Source organism: Phalangium opilio, unplaced genomic scaffold, assembly GCF_054372755.1.
Source record: "Phalangium opilio isolate 3A_F unplaced genomic scaffold, DU_Popi_V2 ptg000060l_1, whole genome shotgun sequence".
Lineage (NCBI taxonomy): Eukaryota > Metazoa > Arthropoda > Arachnida > Opiliones > Phalangiidae > Phalangium > Phalangium opilio.
The window spans coordinates 879,522-892,959 of NW_028324177.1; the positions used below are offsets into that span (position 1 = coordinate 879,522).

General features: G+C 41.5%; 1 protein-coding gene and 7 non-coding genes across 8 annotated transcripts; all 8 read right to left on the bottom strand.

The window, feature by feature from the left end:
* Positions 1–1,020: 1,020 nt before the first annotated feature.
* On the bottom strand, positions 1,021–6,481 carry LOC149665885 (uncharacterized). Its single transcript, XM_089841482.1, has 3 exons — positions 5,333–6,481; positions 1,125–5,225; positions 1,021–1,056 (listed from the first exon to the last, which is right to left on the bottom strand). The coding sequence occupies exons 1-3, from the start codon at positions 6,479–6,481 to the stop codon at positions 1,021–1,023; spliced, it is 5,286 nt and encodes a 1,761-aa protein (XP_089697608.1).
* A 1,673-nt stretch (positions 6,482–8,154) lies between these two features.
* TRNAS-UGA (transfer RNA serine (anticodon UGA)) lies at positions 8,155–8,226 on the bottom strand. Its single transcript has one exon. It is a non-coding gene; the product is annotated as a tRNA-Ser (tRNA).
* A 247-nt stretch (positions 8,227–8,473) lies between these two features.
* On the bottom strand, positions 8,474–8,545 carry TRNAP-CGG (transfer RNA proline (anticodon CGG)). Its single transcript has one exon. It is a non-coding gene; the product is annotated as a tRNA-Pro (tRNA).
* Positions 8,546–9,429: 884 nt separating this feature from the next.
* On the bottom strand, positions 9,430–9,501 carry TRNAP-CGG (transfer RNA proline (anticodon CGG)). Its single transcript has one exon. It is a non-coding gene; the product is annotated as a tRNA-Pro (tRNA).
* Positions 9,502–10,070: 569 nt separating this feature from the next.
* On the bottom strand, positions 10,071–10,142 carry TRNAP-AGG (transfer RNA proline (anticodon AGG)). The gene has a single exon. It is a non-coding gene; the product is annotated as a tRNA-Pro (tRNA).
* A 247-nt stretch (positions 10,143–10,389) lies between these two features.
* On the bottom strand, positions 10,390–10,461 carry TRNAP-CGG (transfer RNA proline (anticodon CGG)). The gene has a single exon. It is a non-coding gene; the product is annotated as a tRNA-Pro (tRNA).
* Positions 10,462–11,989: 1,528 nt separating this feature from the next.
* Positions 11,990–12,061, bottom strand: TRNAP-AGG (transfer RNA proline (anticodon AGG)). Its single transcript has one exon. It is a non-coding gene; the product is annotated as a tRNA-Pro (tRNA).
* A 247-nt stretch (positions 12,062–12,308) lies between these two features.
* On the bottom strand, positions 12,309–12,380 carry TRNAP-CGG (transfer RNA proline (anticodon CGG)). The gene has a single exon. It is a non-coding gene; the product is annotated as a tRNA-Pro (tRNA).
* Positions 12,381–13,438: the final 1,058 nt, after the last annotated feature.

Genomic DNA, 13,438 nt, shown 5'->3' on the forward strand with positions numbered 1-13,438 from the left:
TGTAGTTAGTTGCATTAAAATAGTCACTAATTTACTTTTGCAAAAAATCGAGTCCGTCCGGGTTATGAACCCGGGACCACTCGCACCCAAAGCGATTATCATACCCCTAGACCAACGGACCATGTGTGTAACTAAACATGCTCAACTCATAGGTCTACCCTGTAGTTAGTTGCATTAAAATAGTCAAAAATTTACTTTTGCAAAAACTCGGGTCCGTCCGGGATTTGAACCCGGGACCACTCGAACCCTATGAATAAACCCTTCTTTTTGGTTTTGGTTGGGTTCGAAACCTTGCCCTTTTTTTATATTTTTAATTTAAACTCTGGGAGAGCTAATTTTAATTTATCGTTACCACAAGACCGACTGAAAAATCCTGTGGAATGAATTTCTTTGTTTTATTTGTTAATATTTTTAGTTATTTTTTAAGACTTTTTTGTGAGACCCTTCCTCTTGGAGGGCAGGAGAGAATCTGGTTTTTGTTAGATGAAAGAGGTAACAAATTTTTGAACTTGGGGCCCCGTAGGAAAACCCCGTGACGTGGTCAGTTTCATTCCCTACGGCTTAGCTTTACATTTTAAAAGAGTTGGTTATTTTCCGAAGAGAGAAGCGAGATAGGGGTAAACGTTCGCTACTAAGGGATTAACGTAGGCTTTTTACGCGTTTTTTCTCCACCCATAGAGCTTTTCTCTTTTACAAGGCGTTTATTTGCTTTTTTCTTTTTTTTTTACAATGTCTATTTTAGTCAGCTTTTTTTTTATAACCTGTTTTGAACATTTCGTTTTTAAGATATTTATTCTTTTTTTTTTAAGGTTAAGTTTTAAATTTTAGAGATTTCTTTTATTTTAAATTTAATTAAGCAATGAATAAGTAATACAAGAAAAAATTATACTAAATTATAATGTAAATTTGACAAAGTTTCTACACTCCCCCGGGTAATATTTAATATTACCACTACAAGGAAACTTTTATTTTTGGGGGGGGGGTAGCGTTAAGTAAATTTATTTTTAATCAGAAAATTGGTTAATTTCTATTGGATATAAAAGCTGGATTGGCCGTCTGATAACATTTTGATTTCCCATTTTTATAGAACACGATCTAATTTCTCCATCCCTACCTACTCTAACCTCTGATACTACACCTAACTTCCACATGTGCTTTGGAATTTTCTCTTCATGGACCAGCTTGACATCACCAATCTTAACTTTGTCTTTTATTTTATTTTTGGCTAGATTTATGTGATGCGCTGTCCTTAATTCTAGCACGTATTCTTGCCTCCACCTTTTCCATAGCTTGTCCATAAGCGAATTTCTATATTGTAGCCGTTTAGTAAATTCCTCTTGTGATTTGGGAATTTCATTGGTGTTTAGTTTTTGATGTGGCAAAGCGGTTAATCTTTTTCCAGTAAGGAATTGAGCGGGGCACAATGGCTCTGGTTCGTTCACGGTATTGAACACGTAAGTTAGCGGTCTTGAATTAATTACGGCCTCGGTTTCGAGGAGGACCGTTGTAAGCTCTTGATAAGATAGGGCAGCTTTCCCGAGAACTTTCTTTAGAATGAGTTTGACGCTTTTAACCAGTCTCTCGTAAAATCCACCTATCCAAGGGGCCTTTTCTACTATAGATTTCCATTGAATTCTATGTTTGGTAAAGAATTGCTTGGTTTGGTCATTGTTTATGTTTTTCCAGAGTAAATCTAAATCCAATTTTGCTCGTTTGAACGTTTGGGCGTTGTCTGAATAGATTATAGACGGTATGCCTCTCCTTGCAATGATTCTTCTAAGTGACATGAGAAACTCATAAGTTGATAATGAGGGAACCAACTCGAGGTGTATGGCACGAGTGGTGGCGCAGGTGTATAAACAAATGTACGCTTTTTCTATGTTTTTGCCCATTTTTACCGTTAGAGGGCCGGCGAAATCCAGTCCGACCACTGCAAATGGCTCTGATTGCGTAATTCTTTCTTTGGGTAAAGTTCCCATGGGTGCTTGGCTTGGTTTTGCAGCGTATCTTCGACATTTATAACAATGCCTCACGACGTTCCTAGCAAGTTGCCTTCCGGCGATAATCCAAAATCTTTCTCTGGCCTCTGTAACGGTTGCCTGAATTCCAGAATGCAGTACTGCCTCGTGGCATCTTTTCATTATAAGCTGGGCAGCTTGCTGAGTTTTATTTAAGATTATGGGGTGTTTGATTGAGTAAGAGAATTCTGAATCGTCGAGTCTGCCTCCGACGCATAAAAGACCCTCTTCGTTAAGTTTTGGTTTTAGAGTCAGAATGGTCGAATCCTTAGGGAAGTCCTTGTTTTCTTTTAAAGCTTTAATTTCTTTTCCATAATCTTCCTTTTGGATATCCCTAATTAGCATATTTTCAGCGTGGTTAATTTCTTCGGTGCTAATTTCACCCGTTTCGGCTTTTCCTTTTCTTGCCATTTTGGCTATTCTGTATAGATAAGCGATAATCCTAAGAGTTTTGTTTATGTCGCTGTATCTTGTCAGATCGACCACGTGCTGGAGTCCGACCTTTTCTTCAATCTTTACGGCTAGAACGACTTTCCTTTTTTCTTCTTCAACTTGTTTGTAATCAAACTCGGGTTCTTGTTCTGTTGGCCATTGAGATTTTTCTTCTCCTAACCACGGGGATCCGTGAAACCAAAGAGAGTTTTCTATCATTTCTTGGGGCGTTGCCCCTCTTGTTGGGAGGTCAGCTGGGTTCTCCTTTCCTGGACAATGCGACCAGCTTTTTGGTTCTATCAAACTTTGAATTTCGTTGATGCGGTTTTGAATAAAGGGTTTCCAAAGTTTCGCTTGACCTTTAATCCAATCTCTGGCAATCGTGGAATCTGTCCACATGTTTATTTTAATATTTTCTTTGAATATTTGCTTCACGTTGTTGATTAATCTAGCTCCTAGAAGGCAGCCCATCAGTTCTAATCTTGGGATGGTCAGCTCTTTAGTAGATGGAACGGTAGTTTTGCTTAATGGGGCGACTCTTGTTTTTGAAGCTACGAATGACACCTTGATTTCTTTTTTCTTGTTGACGTAACGCATGAAAATTACCGCGGCGTAGGCTTTTTTGCTCGCGTCCGTGAAGCAGTGTAGTTCTTTCTCTATTATATCTTCTTTAGGATCCGAATAATAACATCGGGGTAACTTCAATTTTTCAAGATCTTCCATGTCTTCCAGCCAATTTTGAAATTCTTTGCTCAAATCTTCCGGTAGGGGAGAGTCCCAATCGAGTTTTCTTTTCCATAGCTCTTGAAATACAAATTTGGCTCGCATGGTGTATGGCGAGATAATCCCTACAGGATCAAACATTTGAGCATCAACGCTCAAAACAAATCTTTTACTGTTTTTATTGGTTTGAACGGTATTTAACAGGTTCTTCAAGTCGACTGACAAAACGTCGGCTTCGGGCTCCCAAGTCAAGCCCAATATTTTTTGTTCTTTGGCTTCCAAGGGTCCTTCGAATTTCAAAGTTGAGTTGGGGTTGTTTGTTTCTTCATGAAATATTTTTCTTAATTCCGCGCTATTTGAGTTCCATTTTCTTAGCGTCATTGAAGCTTCTTTTAGGATTTCTGACGCTTCGACTGTCAACTGGAAAGCCTCTTTTATATTGTCTTTCCCGGTGGTGAGATCATCGACGTAGAGCTCTTGGTCCAGCACCTCACAAGTTTCTGGATATTTTTGTACGTAGCCTTGAACGTGTGTTTTTACTGTCGCGGCTAGTAGATAAGGACTGGCCGTTATCCCGAACGGTACCCGTGTCATCCTCATGACTTGAAATTCCTTTTCGTTTATTTTTCCGTCTTCTTCTTTCACCCAAAAGGACCGTACTGAATCGCGCTCATCTTCAGCCAATCCCACCTGAAGAAAGGCCTTTTCTATGTCTGCGGTTATGGCCACCAAATGTCTTCTAAATTTTAGAATGAGGATTAACAGGTCCGGATTTAGATTAGGACCACATGACATGCAATCATTTAAAGATGGGGCGCCCTTGGCATGTGATGACCCATCGTTAACCACTCTGAACTTAGTTGTTAAGCTCTCTGGTCTAATTACTCCTTGTTGAGGAAGGTAGTAAGTTCCATCGGGTTTTATTTCGGGATTTTCTACTATTTCTACGATTCCGTTGCACAATTGGTCTTCTATTACTTTTTTGTAAGGCTCGTGGAAGGCTGGATCTTTGTTAAACCTTCTGACTTGCGTCTCCATTCTTTTTCTAGCCACTTCTTCATTGTCTGGCAAATTCTTTTTACTGGTGCTCCATGGAAATTTGACGTAGTAACGCCCATCTTCTTTTTTTATTTCTTTTTTGAAGTTCTCCATAACTTCTGTTTCGCTCGTTTCTTTTTCCAGACTTTCTTGGATTCCCATGGCTTCCAATGACCAGAACTTTTCCATTTGTTTCATAATTTCTTTTTCTGTGACTGTCACTTTCATTACTCTAACGGCGTAGCATCCGACGGCTACGCTACCTATTTTTGCTGGACCACCGATGGCCCATCCAAAGGTGGTTTCGACGGCCACTAGGGACCTGGAGAATCTTTCTATTTGTCCACTAACAAACTCCCAGTAGGTGTCCCCACCGATCAAGATTCCGATGGTAGAATTGGACGGTGTTTTAAATTCTGACTGATCGGCTAATTGGAGTTGTTTTGACCGCATCTTTTCTTTGATATCTTCGCACCTGGCGGTTTCTACAGCTTCACAAATATAGGGAACCTCCAGGGCTAGAATTTCGACCCTTTCGCTTCTTTGGTACGCGTTTTCGAGCGTGAGTTTAACTAGTTTTCTTACTACTGTGGCGGGTTCTTCATTTCCGAAGTTTTTTATTTCTATTTTTCTCTCTCCTACTATGGGCAGTTTTAATTTTCTGGAGATGTCTTCCGTAACAAAGCTAGCCTGGCTTTCTTGATCCAGAAGACAACGCGCGATGGTTCCGCTTTCAGAATCTGGATTCTTAGCGATAGCTTCAGCTGTTTGGAGTAGGACCATTTGTCCGTTTCCACAAGTTACCGAATTCGTCGCGACTTCTATTGTTTCCCGATTTGGTCTATTTTCATTAGGTTGAACCTGTTTTTTGTTGACTTCATTTTTCTCACATATAGCCGCGTTATGTTTGCCCTTGCATATTTTGCATGAATTATAGTAAGAAGTACAGTCATTAGTTTCATGACCAAATCTTGTACATATAGAGCAGCGATTATCTTCTTCAATCATTCGTTTCTTTTCAGAGAGCGTGAAATTTTTGCAATTACTCGTGGGATGAGTGTCCGATTTGCAAAAAATACAAAACACATTTCTTCCCCCCGCTCTTCTCCCAGGGGCCTTACGGTAGTATTTAAAACGGCCGCGGACGAGTTTCTAAATTCATTTTTGTTTTCAAATCTTCTATTATTTGAGAAACCTGGCGGTGGTTTAAATCGATGATTTTCTTGCGAAATGAAACCACTCTTTTGACCATAATCTTTTTTAAATCGGCGTATTTCTCCTAACCGTTCGCACGTTTCGCGACTTTCTACTTCCTTTCTCAAGAAGTCAATAAAACCGTGCAAGTCCCATTCAGCGGACGTACCTCTAGCTTTTGTATACTCTAATCTTACATCTTTAGGCAAACACGCTATTAATTTTGGGCATAGGAATGCACCATTATCCATTGTATCTAATCCTATCGACCTCAAACTTCTAATATTTATTTCACACGCGTCGTAAAATTTTCTCAGAGCGGCCAAATCCCCCGAATTTGTTACAGGTTCTAAAGTTAACAATTCTTGCATATGCGCGTGTGATACCATGTCTTTTCTACCAAATCTATTAGTTAATAAGTCTATAACCTCGTCATAATTTTCATCCGACGGGCTTAGTCCTTTCATGACGCTTAAGGCGTCTCCAGTTAAATAAGATTTTAAATAGGCGAATTTCTGTACCTTGGAAATAGAAGTTTTGCTGTCCACTGTCGTAGAATATTGGCTCCAGAATCCAATCCATTCGGTTACTTCTCCGGAGTATTTGGTGATGACGAGCGGCGGAAGTCTCGCTTCGTTGTTCGCTTGTTGAAGAAGGCTCGCGGCGAGTTCTTGAGTCGACACCGTTGAGCTGGCCGATGATGCTGCGGGTTCGATATTTTCCATTGTGATTCCCGCTTTTCTGAGCTTTCTTTTAACTTGAGTCCGGATTAGTTGCACATTTGTGCGGTATTCTTCTACCTTATCGCTTTCTTTCTTTAGGTCGTATCTATCCGGATCAATTAGTTCGTCCATTTTTTTATTTAACGCGTTTAAACTTTCCGTTTTTAAGTCCAAAATGGACATTTGATCTTCGATATCATCCGCGTTAATTGGGTTATCATTAATTAAATTTTTTAAGGCGTTTATAGCTACCGTTGTATTTGCGCGTACCGTACTTCGTAACGCGTTAATTTTCTTTATTTCGGAGTCTATTTTGGCCATTTCCTCGGCATCTTTACTTCCGGTGTCCGACATTTTAATTATTTTTATTTAAATTTCCACTTACGTATTTATCTTTTAGTTCTTTTTAATTCTACGAGATGATATTTTTCATCGTATTTTTCGCGAGGATAATTTTTGTCGCGCACACTTAATTCGATTTATACGAGATGATATAATTCACCGTATTGTTCTTTCACGAGATGATATTGTTCTCACAAGTTCATTAGAAGCCCGTTCGTTAGCAGTATCCCGGGTTTCTCGCACCATGAATAAACCCTTCTTTTTGGTTTTGGTTGGGTTCGAAACCTTGCCCTTTTTTTTATATTTTTAATTTAAACTCTGGGAGAGCTAATTTTAATTTATCGTTACCACAAGACCGACTGAAAAATCCTGTGGAATGAATTTCTTTGTTTTATTTGTTAATATTTTTAGTTATTTTTTAAGACTTTTTTGTGAGACCCTTCCTCTTGGAGGGCAGGAGAGAATCTGGTTTTTGTTAGATGAAAGAGGTAACAAATTTTTGAACTTGGGGCCCCGTAGGAAAACCCCGTGACGTGGTCAGTTTCATTCCCTACGGCTTAGCTTTACATTTTAAAAGAGTTGGTTATTTTCCGAAGAGAGAAGCGAGATAGGGGTAAACGTTCGCTACTAAGGGATTAACGTAGGCTTTTTACGCGTTTTTTCTCCACCCATAGAGCTTTTCTCTTTTACAAGGCGTTTATTTGCTTTTTTCTTTTTTTTTACAATGTCTATTTTAGTCAGCTTTTTTTTTTATAACCTGTTTTGAACATTTCGTTTTTAAGATATTTATTCTTTTGTTTTTTTAAGGTTAAGTTTTAAATTTTAGAGATTTCTTTTATTTTAAATTTAATTAAGCAATGAATAAGTAATACAAGAAAAAATTATACTAAATTATAATGTAAATTTGACAAAGTTTCTACACCCTAAGCGAGTATCATACCCCTAAACAAACGGACCATGTGGGTAACTGAAAATTCTCAACTCATAGGTCTACCCTGTAGATAGTTGCATAAAAGTAGTCACTAATTTACTGCTGCAAAAACTCGGGTCCGTCCGGGATTTGAACTAGGGCCCACTCGCACCCTAGGCGAGTATCATACCCCTAGACCAACGGACAATGTTTGAAGCTAAAAATGCTCAACTCATAGGTCTACCCCGTAGTTAGTTGCATTAAAATAGTCACTAAATTACTTCGGCAAGAACTCGGGTCCGTGCGGGATTTGAACCCGGTACCACTCGCACCCTAAGCGAGTATCATGGCCCTAGACCAACGGACCATGTGCAAAACTGAACATGCTCAACTCATAGGCCTACCCTGTAGTTAGTTGCATTAAAATAGTCACCAATTTACTTTTGCAAAAAATCGAGTCCGTCCGGGTTATGAACCCGGGACCACTCGCACCCAAAGCGATTATCATACCCCTAGACCAACGGATCATGTGTGTAACTAAACATGCTCCACTCATAGGTCTACCCTGTAGTTAGTTGCATTAAAATAGTCACTAATTTACTACTGCAAAAACTCGGGTCCGTCCGTGACTTGAACAAGGGACCACTCGCACCCTAAGCGAGTATCATGGCCTTAGACCAACGAACCATGTGTGCAACTAAACATGCTCAACTCATAGACCTACCCTGTAGTTAGTTGCATTAAAATAGTCAATAATTTACTTTTGCAAAAACTCGAGTCCGTCCGGGTTTTGAACCCGGGACCACTCGCACTCAAAGCGAGTATCATACCCCTAGACCAACGGACCATGTGTGTAACCAAACACGCTCAACTCATAGGCCCACCCTGTAGTTAGTTGCTTTTAAATAGTCACTTATTACTTCGGCAAAAACTCGGGTCCGTCCGGGATTTTATCTCGGGACCACTCACACCCTAAGCGAGTATCATAGCCCTAGACCAACGAACCATGTGTGTAACTAACCCTGCTCAACTCATAGACCTACCAAGTAGTTAGTTGCATTTAAATAGTCACTAAATTACTTCTGCATAAACTCGAGTCCGTCCGGGATTTGAACCCGGGACCACTCACACCCGAAGCGAGTATCATACCCCTAGACCAACGGACCATGAATGATACTGAAACATGCTCAACACATAATCCTACCTTGTTGTTAGTTGCATTTAAATAGTCACCAAATTACTTCTGCAAAAACTGGGGTCCGTCCGGGATTTGAACCCGGTACAACTCGCACCCTTAGCGAGTATCTTAGCCCTAGACCAACGAACCATGTGTGCAACTAAACATGCTCAACTCATAGACCTACCCTGTAGTTAGTTGCATTTAAACAGTCACTAAATTACTTCTGCATATAATCGGATCCGTCCGGGATTTGAACCCGAGACCACTCGCAACCTGAGCGAGTATCATACACGTTGACCAACGGACCATGTATGATACTGAAACATGCTAAACTCGTAGGCCTTCCTTGTTGTTAGTTGCCTTTAAATAGCCACTAAATTACTTCTGCAAAAACTGGGGTCCGTCCGGGATTTGGACCCGGTACCACTCGCACCCAAAGCGATTATCATACCCCTAGACCAACGGATCATGTGTGTAACATGCTCAACTCATAGGTCTACCCTGTAGTTAGTTGCATTAAAATAGTCACTAATTTACTTTTGCAAGAAATCGAGTCCCTCCGGGTTTTGAACCCGGTACCACTCGCACCTAAGCGATTATCATACCCCTAGACCAACGGATCATGTGTGTAACAAAACATGCTCAACTCATAGGTCTACCCTTTAGTTAGTTGCATTAAAATAGTCTCTAATTTACTACTGCAAAAACTCGGGTCCGTCCGGGATTTGAACCAGGGACCACTCGCACCCTAAGCTAGTATCATGGCCTTAGACCAAAGAACCATGTGTGCTACTACACATGCTCAACTCATAGACCTACCCTGTAGTTAGTTGCATTAAAATAGTCACTTATTTTTTTTTGCAAAAACTCGGGTCCGTCCGGGATTTGAACCCGGGACCACTCACACCCGAAGCGAGTATCATACCCCTAGACCAACGGACCATGAATGATACTGAAACATGCTCAACACATAGGCCTACCTTGTTGTTAGTTGCATTTAAATAGTCACCAAATTACTTCTGCATATAATCGGGTCCGTCGGGGATTTGAACCCGAGACCTCTCGCACCCAAAGCGAGTATCATACCCCTAGACCAACGGACCATGTGCAAAACTGAACATGCTCAACTCATAGGCCTACCCTGTAGTTAGTTGCATTAAAATAGTCACTAATTTACTTTTGCAAAAAATCGAGTCCGTCCGGGTAATGAACCCGGGACCACTCGCACCCAAAGCGATTATCATACCCCTAGACCAACGAACCATGTGTGTAACTAAACATGCTCAACTCATAGGTCTACCCTGTAGTTAGTTGCATTAAAATAGTCACTAATTTACTACTGCAAAAACTCGGGTCCGTTCGGGATTTGAACCAGGGACCACTCGCACCCTAAGCGAGTATCATGGCCTTAGACCAACGAACAATGTGTGCAACTAAACATGCTCAACTCATAGACCTACCCTGTAGTTAGTTGCATTAAAATAGTCACTAATTTACTTTTGCAAAAACTCGAGTCCGTCCGGGTTTTGAACCCGGGACCACTCGCACCCTAAGCGAGTATCATACCCCTAGACCAACGGACCATGTGTGTAACTAAACATGCTCAACTCATAGGCCCACCCTGTAGTTAGTTGCTTTTAAATAGTCACTTCTTACTTCGGCAAAAACCCGGGTCCGTCCGGGATTTTATCTCGGGACCCATCACACCCTAAGCGAGTATCATAGCCCTAGACCAACGAACCATGTGTATAACTAAACATGTTCAACTCATAGACCTACCAAATAGTTGGTTGCATTTAAATAGTCACTAAATTACTTCTGCATAAACTCGGGTCCGTCCAGGATTTGAACCCGGGACCACTCACACCCGAAGCGAGTATCATACCCCTAGACCAACGGACCATGAATAATACTGAAACATGCTCAACTCATAGGTCTACCCTGTAGTTAGTTGCATTTAAACAGTCACTAAATTACTTCTGCATATACTCGGATCCGTCCGGGATTTGAACCCGAGACCACTCGCAACCTGAGCGAGTATCATACCCCTTGACCAACGGACCATGTATGATACTGAAACATGCTAAACTCGTAGGCCTTCCTTGTTGTTAGTTGCATTTAAATAGCCACTAAATTACTTCTGCAAAAACTGGGGTCCGTCCGGGATTTGAACCCGGTACCACTCGCACCCGAAGCGAGTATCATGGCCCTAGACCAACGTACCATCTGTGCAACTAAACATACTCAACTCATAGACCTACCCTGTAGTTAGTTGCATTAAAATAGTCACTAATTTACTTTTGCAAAAAATCGAGTCCGTCCGGGTTTTGAACCCGGTACCACTCGCACCTAAGCGATTATCATACCCCTAGACCAACAGATCATGTGTGTAACAAAACATGCTCAACTCATGGGTCTACCATGTAGTTAGTTGCATTAAAATAGTCACTAATTTACTACTGCAAAAACTCGGGTCCGTCCGGGATTTGAACCAGGGACCACTCGCACCCTAAGCTAGTATCATGGCCTTAGACCAACGGACCATGTGTGTAACTAAACATGCTCAACTCATAGGCCCACCCTGTAGTTAGTTGCTTTTAAATAGTCACTTCTTACTTCGGCAAAATCTCGGGTCCGTCCGGGATTTTATCTCGGGACCACTCACACCCTTAGCGAGTATCATGGTCCTAGACCAACGAACAATGTGTGCAACTAAACATGCTCAACTCATAGACCTACCCTGTAGTTAGTTGCATTTAAACAGTCACTAAATTACTTCTGCATATACTCGGATCCGTCCGGGATTTGAACCCGAGACCACTCGCACCCAAAGCGAGTATCATACCCCTAGACCAACGGACCATGTGCGAAACTGAACATGCTCAACTCATAGGCCTACAATGTTGTTAGTTGCATTAAAATAGTCACTAATTTACTACTGCAAAAAATCAAGTCCGTCCGGGTTTTGAACCCGGTACCACTCGCACCTAAAGCGATTATGATACCCCTAGACCAACGGACCATGTGCAAAACTGAACATGCTCAACTCATAGGCCTACCCTGTAGTTAGTTGCATTAAAATAGTCACTAATTTACTTTTGCAAAAAATCGAGTCCGTCCGGGTAATGAACCCGGGACCACTCGCACCCAAAGCGATTATCATACCCCTAGACCAACGAACCATGTGTGTAACTAAACATGCTCAACTCATAGGTCTACCCTGTAGTTAGTTGCATTAAAATAGTCACTAATTTACTACTGCAAAAACTCGGGTCCGTTCGGGATTTGAACCAGGGACCACTCGCACCCTAAGCGAGTATCATGGCCTTAGACCAACGAACAATGTGTGCAACTAAACATGCTCAACTCATAGACCTACCCTGTAGTTAGTTGCATTAAAATAGTCACTAATTTACTTTTGCAAAAACTCGAGTCCGTCCGGGTTTTGAACCCGGGACCACTCGCACCCTAAGCGAGTATCATACCCCTAGACCAACGGACCATGTGTGTAACTAAACATGCTCAACTCATAGGCCCACCCTGTAGTTAGTTGCTTTTAAATAGTCACTTCTTACTTCGGCAAAAACCCGGGTCCGTCCGGGATTTTATCTCGGGACCCATCACACCCTAAGCGAGTATCATAGCCCTAGACCAACGAACCATGTGTATAACTAAACATGTTCAACTCATAGACCTACCAAATAGTTGGTTGCATTTAAATAGTCACTAAATTACTTCTGCATAAACTCGGGTCCGTCCAGGATTTGAACCCGGGACCACTCACACCCGAAGCGAGTATCATACCCCTAGACCAACGGACCATGAATAATACTGAAACATGCTCAACTCATAGGTCTACCCTGTAGTTAGTTGCATTTAAACAGTCACTAAATTACTTCTGCATATACTCGGATCCGTCCGGGATTTGAACCCGAGACCACTCGCAACCTGAGCGAGTATCATACCCCTTGACCAACGGACCATGTATGATACTGAAACATGCTAAACTCGTAGGCCTTCCTTGTTGTTAGTTGCATTTAAATAGCCACTAAATTACTTCTGCAAAAACTGGGGTCCGTCCGGGATTTGAACCCGGTACCACTCGCACCCGAAGCGAGTATCATGGCCCTAGACCAACGTACCATCTGTGCAACTAAACATACTCAACTCATAGACCTACCCTGTAGTTAGTTGCATTAAAATAGTCACTAATTTACTTTTGCAAAAAATCGAGTCCGTCCGGGTTTTGAACCCGGTACCACTCGCACCTAAGCGATTATCATACCCCTAGACCAACAGATCATGTGTGTAACAAAACATGCTCAACTCATGGGTCTACCATGTAGTTAGTTGCATTAAAATAGTCACTAATTTACTACTGCAAAAACTCGGGTCCGTCCGGGATTTGAACCAGGGACCACTCGCACCCTAAGCTAGTATCATGGCCTTAGACCAACGGACCATGTGTGTAACTAAACATGCTCAACTCATAGGCCCACCCTGTAGTTAGTTGCTTTTAAATAGTCACTTCTTACTTCGGCAAAATCTCGGGTCCGTCCGGGATTTTATCTCGGGACCACTCACACCCTTAGCGAGTATCATGGTCCTAGACCAACGAACAATGTGTGCAACTAAACATGCTCAACTCATAGACCTACCCTGTAGTTAGTTGCATTTAAACAGTCACTAAATTACTTCTGCATATACTCGGATCCGTCCGGGATTTGAACCCGAGACCACTCGCACCCAAAGCGAGTATCATACCCCTAGACCAACGGACCATGTGCGAAACTGAACATGCTCAACTCATAGGCCTACAATGTTGTTAGTTGCATTAAAATAGTCACTAATTTACTACTGCAAAAAATCAAGTCCGTCC

What these genes read in the sequence shown, in the direction of transcription:
- LOC149665885 (XM_089841482.1), bottom strand. Translation starts at nt 6,481, where the DNA reads ATGTCGGACACCGGAAGTAAAGATGCCGAGGAAATGGCCAAAATAGAC. An exon ending in CGGCCGTTTTAAATACTACC is followed by an intron (nt 5,226 to 5,332) that starts GTAAGGCCCCTG and finishes CTCTCTGAAAAG; the next exon opens with AAACGAATGATTGAAGAAGA. An exon ending in AGTTAGGTGTAGTATCAGAG is followed by an intron (nt 1,057 to 1,124) that starts GTTAGAGTAGGT and finishes AAATGTTATCAG; the next exon opens with ACGGCCAATCCAGCTTTTAT.